The sequence below is a fragment of the Ammospiza nelsoni genome, chromosome 5, assembly GCF_027579445.1.
Source record: "Ammospiza nelsoni isolate bAmmNel1 chromosome 5, bAmmNel1.pri, whole genome shotgun sequence".
In the NCBI taxonomy this organism is placed as follows: domain Eukaryota; kingdom Metazoa; phylum Chordata; class Aves; order Passeriformes; family Passerellidae; genus Ammospiza; species Ammospiza nelsoni.
Window position 1 is genome coordinate 52,375,747 of NC_080637.1, and position 19,655 is coordinate 52,395,401.

Consider the following 19,655-nt stretch of genomic DNA (forward strand, 5'->3'; position numbering starts at 1 on the left):
CTTAATGGAGTTAATTTGAGAATTCAAAGCCTCTGACAGTGTTTCCAACTTTTCTAATGTGTCAGTCTATTTTGTGTGAGGTTATTCTGGCAAAACACATAAAGTGTGGCCTGGTTTCTCTGATCCATATTAATGCATCAATAATACACACTTTTTGTTTTTTCTAGCTGTCCTAACAATAGAAGCATAATGGAGAAAGCAATGTTTAAAAAAATCTGTTCATGATTTACTCTTAGTACTTCTCAAAGAAGTTCTGTAAGTAAACACTAAACAAGAAGATCCATGAGTGATGCCGTAAATGTGTATTTAGTCTCTCTGCAATAGTTTGGGGAGCATTTTCATCAATACCACATCAAATGGGTGTGAAGTGGTATAAAAACATCTTGAAGATTTTCACATTAAAATTTTTCTCATATGAGAGAGGGATTGTCATATGGGCATTAGGAGAAAAAGTTTCCCAAACTGCCTTTTATAATTCCTGTTTGAAGTTCTTGTAACCATTTGTTAGAGATATAAGAGGTACTACCTTGTTGTGCTTCCCTTAATAAAGTATAGGTTTTGGAAATAAACCCCCTGGACTACTGACCTTTTTGTATTCTTAGAAAATAAAATTTCTCTGTTGCAGAGAGAGAACTGTGTAACCAAGCAGCCAAGGAGCTGCCTTTTGAATTACTAACAATTGAGCTATGGAATAGTGCAGGAGGGAAGAGTGAGCCTTGGTTCACTACTCCCTTTCTCAATTGTAGATTTCTGTATTTAATTCTATGGCAGCGGCTATTTGAAAAGAAAGGGCCACAAATGCTTGAGCAAGCAGATCATAAATCTGATGAAGAATAAGAGGTTTTGAAATGCAAGAATAAGACATCATGATAAGAAAAAATGTAGAGAAATGGGTACCTTGGAGTAGACTTCTAAATTCATGGCCTGACTTTTAAAAAATTGATGTCTTTTCATATTCCTAACTTTATAGGACCTCAGCAATTTTGAAAATGAGGGCATTCATTCAAACTCCTATATTTAGGCCTAAGAACCTATACTTAAGCATCCATGCTTGAAAATCTTGGCTAGAATCTCCCTTTGTTCACTTTTGAGAAAAGTAATTTAGGAAAGTAAATGTGTGCTTTTTACATATGGTTTACTTCATCATATAGTGTTCTGATCTTAAGATAAGTGGAAATAAGTTAATATAGGAAGATTTGCAGTTTTCTGAACAGAGTACTTAGAACCTTAAGTTTCCACTTGATGGGAAATAGCCACATTTTGGAACTATATTTTACCAAATTAGGCAATAATGCATCAGCATTTTCCATGTAGCAGAAACTGTGAAAAGTTGTAGTTGGTAGAAATTCCAATGTTCAAAGTCATTGAAGTAAATAAGATTAAGTATTCCTGGACATTGTGAGAAATTCTATGGCTGTTTCAATACCTGCTTCTGCAGTAAGGAATCTGGAACACCTGGGGCTCATTGTTCTGAAACCTGGGATACTAGAAACATTTATTCCTAAACAGATTAATTCACATGAATACTGAGGACTTTCCAAAACCTGTTAGTTTTGTGTTAGAAGTTTATCACAGTTGGCTTTTATTGACCCATGTTATTCCATAGTTGAATATACTGTCCCCAGTACAGTATAGCGATTTCTATCAGTATAAGATACAACCAGCCTTTATGTGTGTGGTTTTTTTATTTTTCTTGATGTGCCCGGTGGAAAATGAGCAAAATGTCCCAGTTTAATGTAATTCAACTTTCAGTGGAAATCCTTCACAATATCCTGATTGTCATCCCAAATTCTTAGAGTCACTTATTCAATCATGTTGTCAGATAATCATGACATCCCTTTCATACATCTGTTGAGAAAGATTTCTCATCTTTCAGAATCTTTTCTGTATCTGTTATAATGAATGTTGGTTGATCTGCAAGCTTCTAAACTTGTTTCTTAAACACTTTGAAACAATCCATATCTTTTAGGCTTCACATATTGCAGACAGCAGAAGAGGTGAAAGATGTCATCTGTGTGTATGCCAGTCTGGTTACCTTCAGAAGGTCCTCCAGCTTTGAGGCTGTGCACTGTTGGCATCCAGCACCGTGCTAAACCTCACATTTCACAGAACTGAAATCTCGTCTGGAGTAAAATTTTCTGTGGCTGATGCACATTTAGTTGCAGATGTCATCAGGTCCCTATACTGTTTCGGGGATATATTTTTGTAAGTGATAATCTTTTGCCTTGCCTCTGACACACACTTTCCTTCCAGCTGAATCTTTACCATGAGGCCAACAACTTGAAAGAGATTTCTGTGTGGGAGTACAGCTATCCTTTTTTCTTTCTCCCAGCAGGAGATGAACTAAAGTAAATGTCACCCACTTGTTCCCATATAAGTTTCATACACTCTGGGTCATTCAGATAAGTATAAACTGCTACTGAACATCTGAGTGTCTTTGTGTCAGATTTTTTCTTTTCAACTAGTGTGTTTCATCTTGAAATATTTTATATAAATTCCATTTAACTAAATGATCATTTAAAAGAAGACGGAGCTTCCTTTTTTTAAACTGAATTTTTACTCTTCTTATTCTACTTTAGAATATAAGATAAATAACCCAGAATAAAAAAGGGAAGGAAATTACTGAAGAACACCAGCTGGGAAGTAGTCCTACCAGAACCCAGACTCAGCCCCTCCTTAGCAGAGGGAGCTCTGTGGGATGTGTATGTTGATATTGAACATTTATTTGTCTTGAGATACTGCTCTGCCAGTACCCAAAGCCACCGGTGTTGTACTTTGTTTCTCTTGGCCTTGTCTCTACTAATGAGATGTATCTCCTGATCACTGCTATTTCCTGATTTTTTTCTTGGCAAGGTGCCTGGTTACTGCGGAATCTGCATCAGCCAGGATGTCCTCTTCTACTCTCCTGCTGGGCTGGTGAAGCAAATGTAATTGCTGTGATCCCTTTAGCTTGGTAATGGGACACTCAGCAGCTGGCAGCTTGAGCCTTTCCCCCTCCCCTCCTCCCTCCAGGACAAGCTGGAGATTGAAAGACCTTTGTCTTCTGAAAAGCGTGTTGTGGCTTAGTGTTTTGGATATTGTTTAAGGCAGATCAGCTGTGGGTTTATTCTGCCATCATGATTATCTCATATATAAGGCTTCTACCCAGCCCTTTTCTGCTTTTCCTGTAAGCACATAATGTGATCCACAGTGTCCTTGAAGCCAACACAGCAGCTTCACTGGCAGCCCCGAGTGCTGGGTTGGATCTGCAAAATCCAGTCATACACTGCTTCTCACTACAATCTCCTCTTTCTGCTGAGGGGTCTGTTAAAATACTATGAACAAATATATGTATTTTTACATTTTCCTGTGGACTTTGTTCAGTGGGAAGCAGTATTACTCATCAAAGCAAGAAGAGAAACATTAAAAGGAAGGCACACATTTTTTATTAATGTAGAAAATGGAGAAAAAATAACCTTCATTTTTTGGGTTAAGCCCAAAAATGTAATGGATGTATATTGGCCTGAGCTAACATAGTTTTCCTCACTTTTCATTCACACTGAAGAATGTAGTAGCTTCATTCATCTTCTGCTTTAATCAACATCTGAAACTAAATACTTCTCTTGTTAGATGAAAAATACCAATTAGCAAGTACACTCATTTAGCTTTACAAATTCCATAGGAATGAGAATCCACTATTCCACTCTAGGGATCAAAGAAAGGTTGATCCCATGCTGAAGTCTAAACAGGCATATTTTCCTCTTAGTAGTTCTTTCAAAGTCTGTCCTTTTTTGCTGACAGAGAAAGTTGCTAAGCTAGGGCTAAACATGGAAGATTACAATTTGTGAGTAATTTCCACTGGTAGGTTTCCTACCGCAGAAATTAAGATCAAATTTTGTTGCTTATTTTCCCCCTAAAAGGGAGGGAGGTTAAGGGAATTAAACAAGGTATTTATGATGCCTAAGTTCACATTAGTATAGAAAAACCATACACTTTGTCAGAGCTTGCCAGTCTTGCTGATACTGGCTTCACCTGTCTTGTTTTGAAGCTTTTCAGTTAGCCTACGTCGTGTGATTACAGAGGTGAACCCAGATCTGGTGTTTTGAAGTAAAAGGCACTCTGGTGCCTTTCTTTAACCATTAGGAAAAAAGGATATGGTAAGATTTGCAAGTTCCATTCTGTTCACTATGCCAGTGAATAGCTAGAAGGCACTCACCTGAAAATCTAATTTTGGGCTCCTATGGGACAGCTGTTGGTTCCCCAAGATTGCTTTGTAGAAAAGTTCTATGTAAACTCAAGGGTCTCAGAATTTAACTTCATTTAAGTTGTTATATTTAACCTAGGACAGTCTTCTTACTACAAAGATAAATTACCAGGTTCACCTAGAAACTGAAACAATCATTTCCAAAGCTCAAGTCCCCAAAGGCATATTAACTTGGCCTTTTTTTAAGGAGCTGGTGCATGGGACAAGACTCTTAGGTGTTATAAATCATCACATTCTGCTGGAATCAAAGGTTCTGTGTGTTCATAGCCACCCAGAAACTGATTGAGTATTGTGTTCTGGTCATGTGTATTCAAATTGTGTGTCAGTGTTTTGGCCACAGAGCAGGACTCCACCAGACAAGCTGCACGCTCAAAACTTGACATGGTAGACACAGATAAAACTTTGTAAATTCTGATGTTGTCCTTTAAGAACAGGAATTAGAAACCTTTGAACTAACGCGTTCCTCTCCCTCCTCATATCAGGCGGAACCCACTCCACTTCCACCTCATCGCAGATGCAATTGCCAAACAGATCCTGGCCACTCTGTTCCAGACGTGGATGGTCCCGGCCGTGCGCATAGACTTCTATGATGCAGATGAGCTCAAGGTAAAGACACACAGACACAGGTGTCAGTCATATCCTTGTGATTTCATGTCACCCTTTGTTCCTCATCTCCCTTGACTGGTGAATTGCAGGGGAACTACTGCCTAAAAATATTCTCCCCGATGACAACTAATTCTAGCTGACATGGTTGTAACCCCGATTACACGTAACTGGAAGATGCTAAATGGCTAAAATCAGTGCAGTTTTCTAGAACGAGAGCAGCTAATGAAATGTTTTGTGTAGCAGCTTAGAATTTCACTTGCTAGCAAGAGGATTCTGGCTGTCCATCTGATAACACTATGTTTTTTTAAGGATACTTCTTCCTAGTAGCAATGGTGAAATCTTAAGAATCTTGCTCAATAAACCCAAGTCTGTTACTGGAAACACCTAACTGCCTTGCACTGTGCCTCAGGCACAGGTGTGTGAAACTCTTAAGTACACACACTTCGACAAGGTAGCATTAGTACAATAGCTACCTTTTTTGTATGGATGCCCTTCCAAAAGAAATTATTAAAAGTTCAGTCAATGGGATGGGGGGGTTGGGAATCACTCAAAGTAATTATCTTTTCATACTTAAAAAGTTTAAATCAGAACATGGAGGCACAGCATCTATTTGGAGCTGTATGTTTTTTTTACCTGTGGAGGTAGAATGAAGTATTCAGACTTTAGCATTTGAAGTTGGTGGCAGTAATTTGTATTACTTACCAGATTGTTCTGAACAGGACCCTGAAACAAGGAAAAAACCCTAAATTTAGCAAATTGCTGTACTTACTAAAAGGGAAATTCAAAGCACACTGCGTTATGAAATATTGAATACAGAAGGCTTTAGAAAGAGATGGAAAAGGGAAAAAAGTGATTCTTAAGAAAAATACTTTGTTTCTGTTTTTATTTTTCATTGGTTCTTTTACATGAAGCCATAAGCTGATATTAACCTAATTAGCCAGAGATCCCCCTTCTGTTCTTTATAGCTTTATAGCAAGGAGGAGGTTTTTTCCTATCGATCTCATACGTGTCTGTATTACATGTGCTTTTCTGCAAATTGTAGGGTTTTTAATTAGTCTCTCAGCTGGGGAAGACAGACCTCTTAGTGTTTTCCTTCTGGTCATTTGGTTATGGTCCAATCTAGTTAAGTAAATAATAATCAAGAGAGCTTCAGTGATCCCCAATTTCTGGTTTATAGGCAAAGCACTGAGTAGATATGAGGATATGAGGCTACAGAGCAAAACTGTTTTGTCCCTCCCTCTTCACTCAGCCTTGATTTTTTATATGACCGGTGACCTACATCCACACTAGATTACCTTGCATGCAACCCATAGGCTTTAGGTTGAGGACCAGTATCTAGCTGGATGCAGGTATTGATGCCTAAATAGGTCTTTCCAAGTTTGCCCCTCTTGTTCAGAGTTCATCATTTTCCATACCAAGCAATTTCCCTGGTTTCAGTGGCCAAAAAACCACAATATATAGTACTGAGCATAGGAGAATGTGATAGACACTGGCAAAGGAGAGCAAAGAGTTATAAATATAAACAGAGTTTTAAAAAACCAGGAATGATGCTGGCTCATATCCAGATCATTCTGCAGGTTTTAGCAAGGACGACAGAGGAGCTGTTTACAGACAGCTGTAGAAGCTCATCTCATTTGTTTCTTATGTAGCCCCTAGAGAGGATTTAATGATTGGTTTGGTTCATGTATTTCACCTGCACTCTTGGGAGCTGTATTTTGCTGCCTGGTGTTAAGAAAACTTAGAGCTGATGCTGGATGTTTACTAGAAAGCTTGTCTTTCTCTGAAGTGATCTATGGATTCACTGTTACAGTATATGCTATGTTTCAGTTTAAATGACCCTCCATAGTTCTTTTTTAAGCCTGCAATCAATACCAATTTCTGACTTTTAAAAGGGTTTAAACTGAGTAATGGCATGAGAACTTTCTCCTTAGCTTTCATTCACTGATGTTCAGTTGTTTTGGAACGCATTTTAGCTGCTGCAGAAAACATTTCATTTCATGTTTGTTTTTTTCCCACTGGATATGTATGAGCTTCCAGCCTCTTCCTTCTAATGCAGCAGGAGCTGGCATGTTAGATTAAGCCCTTAAGTCTTAGGAAAAGTCCTGCTTCTACTCCTGTTCCTGCTCAAACAGTGGAAGAGAGCACATAATATTAGATCCTCCATAAATAATATGGATGCTTTTTTGTTTTCAAGTAGCTATTTAGAATTCAGGCAACAGTTTCCAGTAGCATATTAATTTTTTAAAAGGCAGAATTTGGAGACTAAAGTATTTGGTATTTGGCAGTGTTTCTTAACATATCCTGCAGCTCTTAAAATACATGCTGTATAGCTTAGAGATACCAGTGTCCTGAAGAAAGGCACAGAAAATTAGTCTTGGCTGTGGCTGTTGTTTTCTCTCAGGTTTTAGAGGAAAACTGGACACTTCACTGCAAGAAAGGGAAGACAAGGTATTATGGATTATATCAGAATTTCTAGGGCCAGCAAACCAACATATCTGCTTTGCTGCTGTGAATTAAGCATGTCAGATGGTCCTTTTAAAACTTAGAGAAGACTTATTTTTCCTTTTGCAAAGTGACACAGCAGTTCACATTGCTGTTGCACCACAAAGAGCCTAGGTTCATTCTCTCCCTAGAAGCAGATGCTGCCAAACTACCAGCAGCCTGCTTGGAAGAGAGACAGAGCACAGGAAAGAATGGCCAAGGAAAGGTATATCTTTGCTTGGGGTGCATTATATGGGATGGGATAGAAGAGGAGGAAACTTAACTGTGGAGCTGAGCCAAAATAACAGCATTTCCAGGAACAGGGTCAGACACAGTTGAGATGGCAGCTTGCTGGATATATTTCTTTAAACCAGTTAGTTTGAAGATTTTAACAGCCAGTTGTACTAAGATGCTTGTAACCTTCCCCAGCATAACTTGGCCTGTCTCCTCACTGCCTTGCCAATAACCTCAAGGAACATGGATGGGTGCTTAAAAGCTCTCCCTCAATTCACTAGCTGTTAGGATTTGGAACTCTCTCCCATTAACTAAACCTGCTACGTGCAGTCAGTAGTCAACAGTAAGCATCCTTGAAGTGTGGGCTGCTGATAATGGTGCCAGTAATTGAACTATTCCACAGCTACATTCTTCATTCTTCCACTGCTCAGTATGGCCCACACAAAACTCTTCCGAATTTATGTGGCCATATATGGCTGTGACTGCAAACTGGAAAGTTACTTGGCAGTGTAAATTCACTTTATATGATCCCTTTAGTTGTGTTAGTCAGCTTTGGTCCTAATGCGTAGACGTATCTAATACAACAATGCATCCCACAAAATAAATGGACCATTTTCATGGTCTTTGAGCATTAAATAAAAGGAAAAAAAAGCTTGTGAAACATTCATCTATTACAGCTGTGATTTGCACATATGTGGCTGCAGGAAATGGTGTTTTTTTCAGTTCAGTCTTACATGAAGAAGCTCCAGAACAAACTATTGAAGGTGTGCGGCTTGGGCACTTGGCTTCTGCACTTCATTGTTAAACATGGAATCTTGTGTCAGTTCACTCCCAGGGAAACACAGGCATTAAATCCATTGTGATCTGCACTGTCCCAAGCAGAAGGAACAGCTGATAAGGCAGTACTGTATGTGATGGGTGGAATACAGATGAGGTGAGTTTGTTTTCCCACACGTTGCTTGACACACCGGTGACGTCAGGTGAACTGAAGAACGCAGAATGTAGAATGAGCAGTTGCCTGCTCTGCTGTGAGTAAATGGCCCAGATACACTGTCCTTTAATCACTGATAGAGCAGAAAAGCCATCTCCTTTAAATAGTTTAGCCCACATGTGCTGCAATCGATTTATGAACTTGAAGGGATGGTGAAGAGGGTTTCGTAATAGATGAACATTTGATCTGAAAGAGAAATATGGAAAGCTCCATTCTTTGCTATACATATAGATAATATTGCAGCTTTTACTGTTCCCCGAAACAACAGACCACAAATCTGAGTACCAGTGCTGCATTAGATGATTTCCTATCAGAAATGTTGACATCTGCACTCAGATCACTACAAAATCAGTAGTCTGATACGGCACAACCAAACTCAGGTAAAGCATGGCATAAAGATCACCTATCTTTGGGCATTTGCTGCAGTATGAGGTGAATTACTTCTTAGCCACTTTCATCAGCTTTGAAGCCAGTTCACTAGGTCAGATATTGACATCATTTAGACAGACATCACAAAATACTCTGAGTTAGAAGGGACGCACAAGGATCATCGAGTCAAGCTCTTAAGTGAAGGGTCTGTAGAGAGATTGAACCCACGACCTTGGTGTCATTAGCACCATGCTCCAGCTAGCTGAGCTAATGGGCAAGGGCTATGAGACTTAAGCAGAAGAATAAAGTTTAATTCTTTAATTATGATTGTAGCATAGTTGGTTCTCAGGGCTGTGCCTGTGTGCACCCCTAGTGCACTTAAATTCCCTCAGTGGTCCAGGAACTCCCAGGCTTGATTTCTGCACAGATGAGATAAAGGACTGGTTTGAGACAGCAGCCCAAGCTGAAGCTAGGTGATTGATGGAACTGCTGGCACAAGAAGTATTTGACAGCTTGTTACAGGAGTGGTCCCGGTGGGAATTTCAGACAGTTGTTGAGATTCCCCAGGCAGACCCTGCGGTGCCTAGACCAATTTGTATGCTTAAGCATGTCGATTAACATCCTGGGCAAAGAATCTGGCTGTCCCAGATATTCACAGACAGTTCCTGGTGCAAAGTTAATCAATTGTACAAGAGTAAGACAATCAATAGGAACAGTTCCTGCATGTGTAGAAATGATCATGTAGGACAGTCTATTGTACATACTTAAGATAGTTGAGAAATGTTTTGTACATAGGTTAAGGTGATCTATACACATAATACATATCTTGCAGTGGTCAGGTAGGACCATGGGTCAGCTGGGTTACAGAAGTTGTACAGGAACATGTTTTAGGGAGTCTCACCCAATCCAGCTAAGATAACCCTGTAAGAGCCCTTGCTATGGAGACTCCCTTTACCATCTAGACAGCAAGCAAGTCCTGTCTGACACATTGTATTGTCCATGCAAACATTACTGGAGGTCAAAATCCCAATAAAGTTAGTTGTTTTAAAGTATGCTCCATATGTAAATGTCTTTGCAGCAAATTGCACAAAAAGCAATTCAAATGCCATGAAATCTTTGGATACCAGCAGAGGCTCTTCCATTGAGTGATAGTAGTGATAAGGCTGTATGTATTGCAGTATTGCAATATACCAATGTTGGAAGCACGATCAAGCAAATATTTCAACAGAATGGCACTACCACTTTCTGAGCATGGTAGAGAGGGATTCTGATTGGTAGTTGGGAAGATGTGAGAGTGTATTTGATGAACAGATTATTAGCTTGGTGGTTTTCACTTCAGTTTAAGAGGGTGACAACGATAGCAGTGTTGATAAAGCCTTGAACAATAAAATTGGTCCGCATTCTCCTGCCTTCCATCATCTTCCTAGTCAAGAAGTTCCACTGGATGTTGCAGCCACCTATAATAATCACAGTAATAGTGACTGACCCCTAAACTATCATGGACTGTAAGGGTTTGACTGTATTTGCATTGCACTGCATGTAGATTATATATTCTTAAGGGCAGCACAGGATTGTTTATCTGTTAAGAAGTTCACTGTGTGCCTCAGAGGCAAACACACAAAGTTATAAAGGAGAAGTATGTTACTTTGCTTCATTTCTTTTCCACTTCATATACAAGATCTAATTGCTATTAATGCAACTCAGAAAGAGAAACCCAGCATCTGTTTATGTTTACATTCATTCACACAGCAGTAAGTATTCAGTTAAAGTGTTTCTATGGCACTGAGGTTTTGATCTAAAACCCTCACATGTTATGGGGGGCTTGCAGTGCTCCTGCATTTCACCAGCCTTTTGTCTTCCTGTAAACTGGCCCACTGCACATGTCAGTGAAATGATAGGCATTGACTGCTGCTGCTTCCTGTCGTGTCCCCTTCTCTTTATTTTTTTAAAATATGCAAATCCAAGATACTGGAAAATGAAGTCTCTAATCAAAACATTTTACAGATTTGTGTAAGATTTATGACTTATTTTTAGATTTGAATTTCTACTTTATAATTGAGATTTTGTGTCTTTGCTAATGGACATATTGAATACTAGATGCCTGAAGTCTCAGGTGATAAAAGATTATTGTGGTTGTGACACAGTGCTGCCATCTTAAGAACAGTCTTTTATCAATAATTTTCAGTAAAGATGACTGGAAATTAACAGATTGGTTTTGTAAGCCAAGATATTTTCCTTCAGACTGTTTGGGAGGACATTACTATCCACCAGGAAACAGATAGCAATTCAAACTCCCCAGCACAGTGGAACCTTTGTGAAGTCTGCCTCCTGTGTTACATTGTGCAGTGCTTCCACTACTATTCGAGGAGAAAGCTTCATGTCTGACTTTGTAAACCCCTTGTACTTTCCTACTGCTGCTGGTGCTTTGAAAAAACATTGGAGTTCTTTGTTAGTTTTATAATTTAGTTCTGATTGCTGTCGGCCTCTCTGTAGTGCCACCTTTTTCTTGATTCTAGGGAAAAACAGTACAGTTGTTCTGTTCTGTGTCCACCAGGAAGATGGTGTAGCTGCTCTGTGTAACATATGTGGAATGAGAACTAAGGAGCCAACTGTCTTCCTCTTAAAATCACCCACATTTGTATCATAGTAGCTGACTGTGACATTTCAACAGCAAGGATTTTTGTTTGGCATTCAGCTTCCTCAACATTGCTCATTGCAGCAACATGTGCTGCACCTCCAGGGAAGGCAATTTTAGCAGAGAATGAGAAAAGGATGAATAACTTCGCATGAGATTTTCCAAAAATTATTCAATTTGACAGAAATTAAAAAGCATGCCCTGGAAAAGCCTAAAAATGACACGTCTCAAACTAACTTGGGCAGCTATCGTTTGTTCCATGCATTCCCATTACAGCAGCTGCTTTCTCAGAGCATTATCATCCACCTATGAGAAATGAGAGCATTTTGCTGACCTATCCTTGGATATACAGAAGTTATTTGAACACTTTGATCTGCATGAGGGGTGTAGGTTGTATGTCCCCTGTGCTTGCTGGGGAGAGTTAATGGTCATCCTCTGCTCCAGCACAATTTCTTTCTTTCGCACCTGCAGGTAGAAAGCTGGGAAGACGTATAATGGCTATAGTTAGATGGTCTTAGCTCTTAATGGCTCTTCACTTGCTCACAGGGACACCTCCCTGTCAAAGGGCATTCAGTTACTCACAGAAGAGCAGCAGTGACTGCTCAAGGCATTCCTAGTGAGGATCAGTATTGATGTGAGCGTTTTATCAAAATGTTTAATGAGCCTTGCTTCTAGATTTACAAAGAACTGAAGTAAATGTATTTCCATGCCTGATTGATAAGCTGAAAAATATAGGAGGCTGCAAGGACTCCAAGAATATTCTTGATTCACAACCTGGGAGCTGAAATGGTTAGATTTCCTCATTTGTAAATGATGTTGGCTTATTTGTGGTGTTGGCTTATTTCTGAGAAACAACTGAGATTCAGGGAAGTGTTGGGCAATAGATCTGATGTGAGCTACTTCCTATGGAGCAGTTCAGCAGGCAGTGTAGGGACCAAGTCTTCTGAAGGACTGGGGCTGAAATAGTCATACTTTTCTGTGGACAGAAATGGTGTTCACCTTGTCTGGGCACACCTTTTTGTGTGCCTGGCACAGCACAAGCATATGCTGGAGTCACTCTTCTCATAGGTCTGAAACCATCTCAGTCCAGGTAAGGGTGTACAGTCTGATTTTAGTCTCAATACTTGCTTTAAAGGGGGGATAGGTAATAACATTGTTAATGAAATGCTATTTACATCACCTCTTTTTTGAGTCGACTTAGTATGAGAACATTTGGACTTGTAAATTGAGAAATTTTGTTTCTTTTAGCGAAGTTATCACTTTTCAGGTCAATCTGCAGTCCTACAAAGATTAATTTTTTGAGATACATAGTAAGGTTATTAATAAGATGCCACTGATGGTAATTTGACTTGAATAATTTCTCTTAGTAGAGCTACCTCTGTTCTAATCAAATTTTTAAATTCTGTGGAAGTTTCATTCTTTGAGCTTAAGTTGATGGTGTCTAGGTCTCACCCTTAAAGAAAAAAAGATGAAAACTGAGTAGTATTTTGATCCCCTGTTAATTTTCCCATATATTCCTCCATTAATTGAGATCCAACCCCTTTCACAGCTGGATGGATTCCACAGTTTTTAGCTGACACAGATGAAAGCCTTTAAAATAGTTCCATCTGTATTGTTTTATTGAGACATTTGGAACCTGTGTTCACCTGTCTGCTTGCAATTTTATCTGATGGTCTTTAGGGTGAAACTCCAAGATTACGTGGAATTAGGGTGCCACTGGTGGACTTAGCCCTCAGATGCTTCAGGAAGTTGTAAGAGTTACATGCCTGCTATATGGACACTTAATGCAAACTGTTATCTGAAGTATTTGAGGATATTTAACCAGAAGCAGGGCAATTAACTATGAACTTCAGTGTTTCTTGTTTTTGAAGGAGCCCAGTTTTCCCAATGTCTTTATTTTCTTCAGATTGTTTATCTAGTTGTTGGAGAGACAATGTAGCTCTTTCTAATAAAAAAGAAAAAGAACACTTTTACACCCTATCACCTTCACTGCTTCTTGCACTAGGCGATTATTAGTTTTGCTTGTTCATAATTGTAATACCTTTTATCCTTTATTATTCTTTTTATTCTGGATATATTCCTGGAGCATTTTAGTCCCTAGGAGTTTTGAGAGATGGTAATACTTAGCACTAGAGAAAAGAACACTGTTTTATGTAATTTTTATTCCCATGAAGCAATAATTGCTATATAAGAAGTTGCACTCACTTGACCTACAACTCTGGAGGGTGGAGGTTGATTTGTTTTCCTGCAAATTGTTTGCTTTTGGTGAAAAAAAAAAGAGACATAAGAGTTCTTTATGGGATATAGCATTTATTCCACTAGTTGGATGTGTGTTCCACCAACTAATGCCCTTTTCTTGGTGTAGCATTTTCAGCTGTTGAAGTTCTATTGTTCTTACTCTTTAGGCAGAAACAGTGTAAGTTTAGGTCTGGAGGAAGGTGATTTTACTGGTGAGATGCCCAATAGTAAGTAGGGATTTTCTTCTGAATAGAAGAATGGATCCTTTTTCTCATAAGCATTTGCTGTGTTTTGACTTTGTGTTAAGATATCAGATATCTGGTGGAAGCTGCATTCCCACATCCATTCCACAAACCACCCTAGGACATCAGGAAAGTTCTTCACTGAGAGGGTGGTCAGTCACTGGACCAGGCTCCCCAGGGTCATGTCACCAAGCTCTGAGCTCTGGTCATGGCTCCAAGCCTGACCATGGATGAACCTGTTAGTCATAGGGATTAGTTTTAGGTAGTCCTGTGAGGAGAAGAGAGTTCCACTCAGTGATTCTTATGAGTCCCATCTAACTTGATATATTCTATGATTTTTTATTTTGCAACTCTGGCTGTCAAACACGGTTTTCTATGGATACAAACTGGATGGGAATCTTTCAGGCTTAAAAGGGTGGGAAGTCAGTCCTTCAACATTCTTGGTGTCTGGTTGGGAATGTTTTTGTGCATGATAACTAGTATTTTACACCTGCTTTCTCAGGTATTACTTGGTAAGCAATAGTCACTGTAACTTCTGCAACCTTCTCTGATAATCCTTACAAAAAGATTTTCCAGTAGGGAGAGAATCCCTCTTCAGATAAGTTTTTGTCACTGAGTTGGAGCTTTTGTCTATCCATCAAAACGTGTTTATGCAGGATATGCTGTTGCATTTTATCCTGCATAGTGCATCTTGGTGAAACCTGTTTGTTATCCTGATGTGCAAAATGCAGGTTGTGTTGCTGGGCTTTGACCCCGAGAGCTGCATGGAAATGTGTAGAACATGGAATGGCTGCAGCCAGTGTGTATGTACTTGCATAGTTACTGAAGTGGAAAAGCTTCAAGTACATCAGACAGTGATAATATTTTCATGGATTAGTATCTTCCCTGATGAATTAGCACAAAGAGCTTGTTGATTGAGTTCACTGGCAATTAAAGCGGGCAATTGATCTTTCTTATCTTTGCATACAGATGAAGCAAGAGGGGCAGCCCTGCGTTTTCACCACTGGGCGAGTTCTGGCCAGATCTACCTGTCAGTCAGCTTTTAGCAGAAAGCTCTGGCTTCCTGCCATTTTATCTGCTTCAGCTTGTTTGTCTCTTTTCACTCATTCACTGACAGAAAATAATAAGAAAGAAAGGCTTTATCTTATCTTCTAGGGAAGATTTGTTCTTTTCCCTCTTCTGGAGAGGTGGGGCTGGAGGCTGGTGTTTGGCTGGTTCTCACTGACCTCTCTCGGGATGCTCAGACTCTTTTAGGTCCTCCACCCTTGACTGCTGCACTGAAAACAGCTGTGATTGAGGCCAGGGGCCTCAAAGGAACAAGAAACAAAGAAAACAGCACTAACTGAGACTGGCCAGACTTTGTCATTCTGCAGTCCCTTTTTGCACAAATGAAAAAAGGAAAACAAAGAGAGCATTCAGCATTTTGGAGATAGCAAGAAACAATGAAAAAAAATTAGAAAGTCTCTAATGAGAGTAATAAAAAGGACTCAAATAGAAACTGGCCATTTGAGTTTTATGGGGCTAAATAAAGTGGGAGAAAAGCCAGCTAAATACCTAAGGGGAGTGAGATAGTCCCTGAAGATCCCAGTAGGTGAATTACATTTTGGTCCTTACTTTTCTGAAGAAGCTGTATGGCTGAATGTTTTGTTGCCTAAGTGGCAGAGACCAAAATAAATCCTACATCAGTTTTAGTTTATGTCTGCAGTTGTATCCGTATAAAGCATGGATAAGCTCTTGGCACCCTCATTTAAATTTGTTGTTTAGGAAGTTGTTTTGAAGAAGCATCCTTGAATTAGGTTTATCCCACTTGTCTGCCCTTTGTGTGCATGTGTGTATTGGTGAGAGATTAGGAAGGAAAATATAAAAAAGAAAAGAAAAAAATGCTCAACATCAGTCAGACTGTGTTATGGACTTTGCTACAGAGATGAAAATTAATTTGCAGTTATTTTCCTTTGCTGATGCTGATTTTGGAGGTTTTGTTTGTTCTGCCTTTTTAGTATCTAATCTTCCTTTCCAGTTGTGGCTTGCTCCACGGTTTCTGCATTTGCTCTACATTATCCAGGACCCAGAGGTTCAAATAATCATCCATTTCTATCTCAACCTTTTTGCTCACTGCTATTTGTATCCAGACTTGTTGCACACATGTGTGGAAGATACCATCTGTTTCTTAAAGTGAAAGATGAGGCAGAATCCTATTAAAGTCACCAGTGCTTCTGTGATGAGCAAGAACAGCCTCAAAGGGCAGCAGAAATAGAAAAATAATTTTAGCAAAGATGTATAAATTCCTTTTTCCTTACAATTGTTTCTTAGAGCAAGTTATTATTTCTTAAAATACTCAGAAACCAGAAATTCTGAATCCAGGAGAGTTACCCAACTTTGCTGTATTTTTGGTTTCCTTGACAACCATTCATATAAATAGTAAGGACTGGTTATGGGGGGGAATATCAGTATAATCAAAACATGTGAATCACCCATGAAAAAACTAAATTCAATGTGGAAGTTACAAGTTATCCAGCAAACATTAATAGAAGAGTCTGGTTTTGTTCAAATAAGGCTCTTCTGATAATGTTTGCTGGATGCCTGACAAGGATGGAGCAAATGCAGTGATTTTCTGAAGGTAAGATGCAAGGAGATTCCTTTTGGCTTTCTTTCTAAGAAAACTATTGGTGGTGACAGCAATCTTCTTCCTCTCAGGATCTATGAGGATTTAGAATTTCTCAATCTAAGTTTTTTCTTTTATTATTATTATTATAATTATCTGTGCTAAAATGTGCTAAAGACAGGCATGAATGTTTACCCAAATTTAAATGGTAACCTACTTGTCTCCTTCCTCAGTGATTCCCAGTTAACCCAGTCTCTGCAACAAGGTGTTGCTACTGCTCCCCTGGAAGCGAGAGAGTGAAAAAGGGGATCAGTCACATGTCCCAGCAGAGAGGTTAGATATTGTGAGGTATAGTCAATGTAAAATGGGAAGGATTATCCTGGAACTAATCCTGAGCCCTGCTAGTGCTGCTGGAATTGTGACTCAAGTTTCAGGAATGTGGGAAGAGGTATGGCATATATTCACAGCAGGATGAAGATCTCCCTGTGTGAAAAACAGTGATGCGAAAAACCATGCATAAAGCAAACTTCCTGTCCTCTGCCAGCAAATCAATATTGGTTTTTTACCCCCTCTTTTTATGCTTTATGTTACAAATCACAGAATATGATCATCATTAAAGTGGTGGCAGTATTTTCCTCCAGTTTAGAAGTGACATGAAAGCCCCAGTTCTGTTAGCTTTGTCTTAAATGAAGGCCACATGATTTAAAAACCAATATCTTGCTACTTGTAGTGTTCATAGTAGCATCAAAGCACTAAGCAAGTAATGAAAAAGCTGTGAAAAACAAGTTGTCAGCTGTGTCTATAAAGTTATTTATCCAGTCAGAGGAAATAACAATTTTTATTGTTACCTGATTCACACATCAGAATTTCAGGATTGTTCCCCATGCCTAGGATATTTGTAAGGGCTGCCTGTAGCCAGCAGCTACAAAAGACTTTGGATGGTTTTGCTTCACAGAGATCCCTCCTGCTGCAAGTTCTTTCACCATGTAGATTGCACTGCTTTTCAGATCAGTGTGAGATACAATTCAGCTACAACTTGTGCAGATTTAAAACTCTCTGTGATTTTGCTGTGGCCTGGAAGTTTTGCTCTGTTTGCCTTCTTTTAAGATTTCAAACTTAGTTTATCATCTGACTGATGCAATTTTCAAGGAAGATAGTGCCTATATTGAAGTTGTTGAAGAGCAAGTAGATGACAATTACTTTTGGATATCCATGTTTCCATTGAGTCATTTATTACAAAACCTGATTCACATTTCTCTTTATTTTAATCAGTCTGTTCTAGATGCTAGGTATTTTTAATGGTAAAACCTGGCATGAAGGCTCTGGAGAGGCAAAATCTACGGACTGTATTTTCTACTTCCTTCTGCCTTTCCTGTTTTATTAGTTCTTCTATTTGCTGCTGGCTGTTTCCCCAGCACAGGGAGTCTGCAGCCATTAGTCAGGATGGTGATGGAATTGGGTTCTGTTTGATGCCATTTATGAGCCCACCTCTGATATGCAGAAGAGGCATGCAAGGGGCACCTCAGGGCTGCTGATTGTCAGCCTGGTGCCTCCCCCCAGCCAGCCTGACCCGCAGCTCCTCCTGCAAGGCACTGACCTGGTGGTGCTTCTGTGGAGTCAGCGAGCAGCACGGGTGTCTTTGGTTTGGAGTGGGCAAGGGGATGCTATCTCATAGCTCTGCATTATTTTGATTGTTTTTTTTTTTCCCCAGGCATACCTAGGAAGATGCAGTGAATGTAGTGACAAAATCAATATGGTATTGGAGGTTGCATTTTTCCAGGGTAAAGTGTTTAGGGACATGCTGCCAGGGAAGCCCTTTATCAGCCAAAATTCCATCTTACCACGCTGAACAAGGGGCACTTCTTGTACCTCAGAATGTTCCATGCTATATATTCTGTGGGACAGTGAGGAATTTCATTAAGTAAATCGCAAAAAAATACTATATAACAGAGAAGGGGGTCTGACAGGAACCTCATGAAGATCAACAAAAAGTGCAAAATTTTGCATATGGGAACTAACCCATGTGCCATGACATGCTGAGGGTTGCCCTGCTGGAAAGCAGCTTAGTAGAAAAGAATCTGGGGGACACCAGGTCAAACAAGAGCCAGGAATTTGCCCTTGCAGCAATGACAGCATTAGATACAACATTGACACCAGGTCAAGGGACGTGACCCTTTTCCCCTCAGCACTGCTGAGACCACAGAAGGAGGGCTGGGTCTAGGCTGAGTTCTGGGCACCTCAGCACAAGAGAGACATGAAAATAATGGAGAATCCAGCCAAGGGCTACTGAGATGATGAAGGGATTGAACCACCTCACATGCAAGGGAAGATGAGAGAGCTGGGACTGTTCATCCAGAGAAGAGAAGGCTTGGAGGGGGATCTTATCATTGTACATAAATACTTGGAGGGAGGGTGTGAAAAGGACAGAGCCAAGCTCTTGTCAGAGTGCCCAGACACAGAACAACGGGCAGTGGGCACAAACTGAGATACAGGAGGAGCCCTCTGAACATCAGGAAACATTATTTTACTGTGAGGGTAACCAAGCACTGGCTCAGGGTGCCCAGTGAGATTGTGGAGTCCCTATCCTTGGACATAGTCAAAAGCCATCTGAACATGGCCACTGGCTCTGGGTGGCCATGCTTATCAGGGGGAAGTTGGACCAAATCACTCCCAGAGGTACCTTCCAAGCTTGTTCTGTGATTTTGTGATGCTGTATTGGGTACAACCTATTCATCAGGAAAAGTCAGGATAGAATTTTCTTCTGGTAGGGAAGTAATCAGAAGTCTTTAATGGGGGAAATGCTTTTAGAAGGGAAACTTCTATTTATAGAAAGGAAATGCAGTCTTAAGTTCACACAGTTGCTAGCTGAAAGTTTTGAGAGCTTTTTTTAATGGTACTATTATATATCACCTTCCAATCCAAGAAGCATGTAGCAAATCAGGCTATTAGGCTTTCTGTCAACCTCTAGTGCTTCAGAGAAGCTGGTAAACTATAAGAGAAACATATACAGTCCT

At 39.8% G+C, this 19,655-nt stretch overlaps 1 protein-coding gene across 1 annotated transcript in view; it reads left to right on the plus strand.

Moving 5' to 3' along the window:
• Nucleotides 1-19,655, plus strand: part of LARGE1 (LARGE xylosyl- and glucuronyltransferase 1) — a 283,741-nt gene that overhangs the window by 144,507 nt on the left and 119,579 nt on the right. The window contains exon 6 of the mRNA XM_059472096.1: nucleotides 4,726-4,849. Coding sequence (XP_059328079.1) covers nucleotides 4,726-4,849 — 124 coding nt within the window. The remainder of the gene's footprint in view (nucleotides 1-4,725; nucleotides 4,850-19,655) is intronic.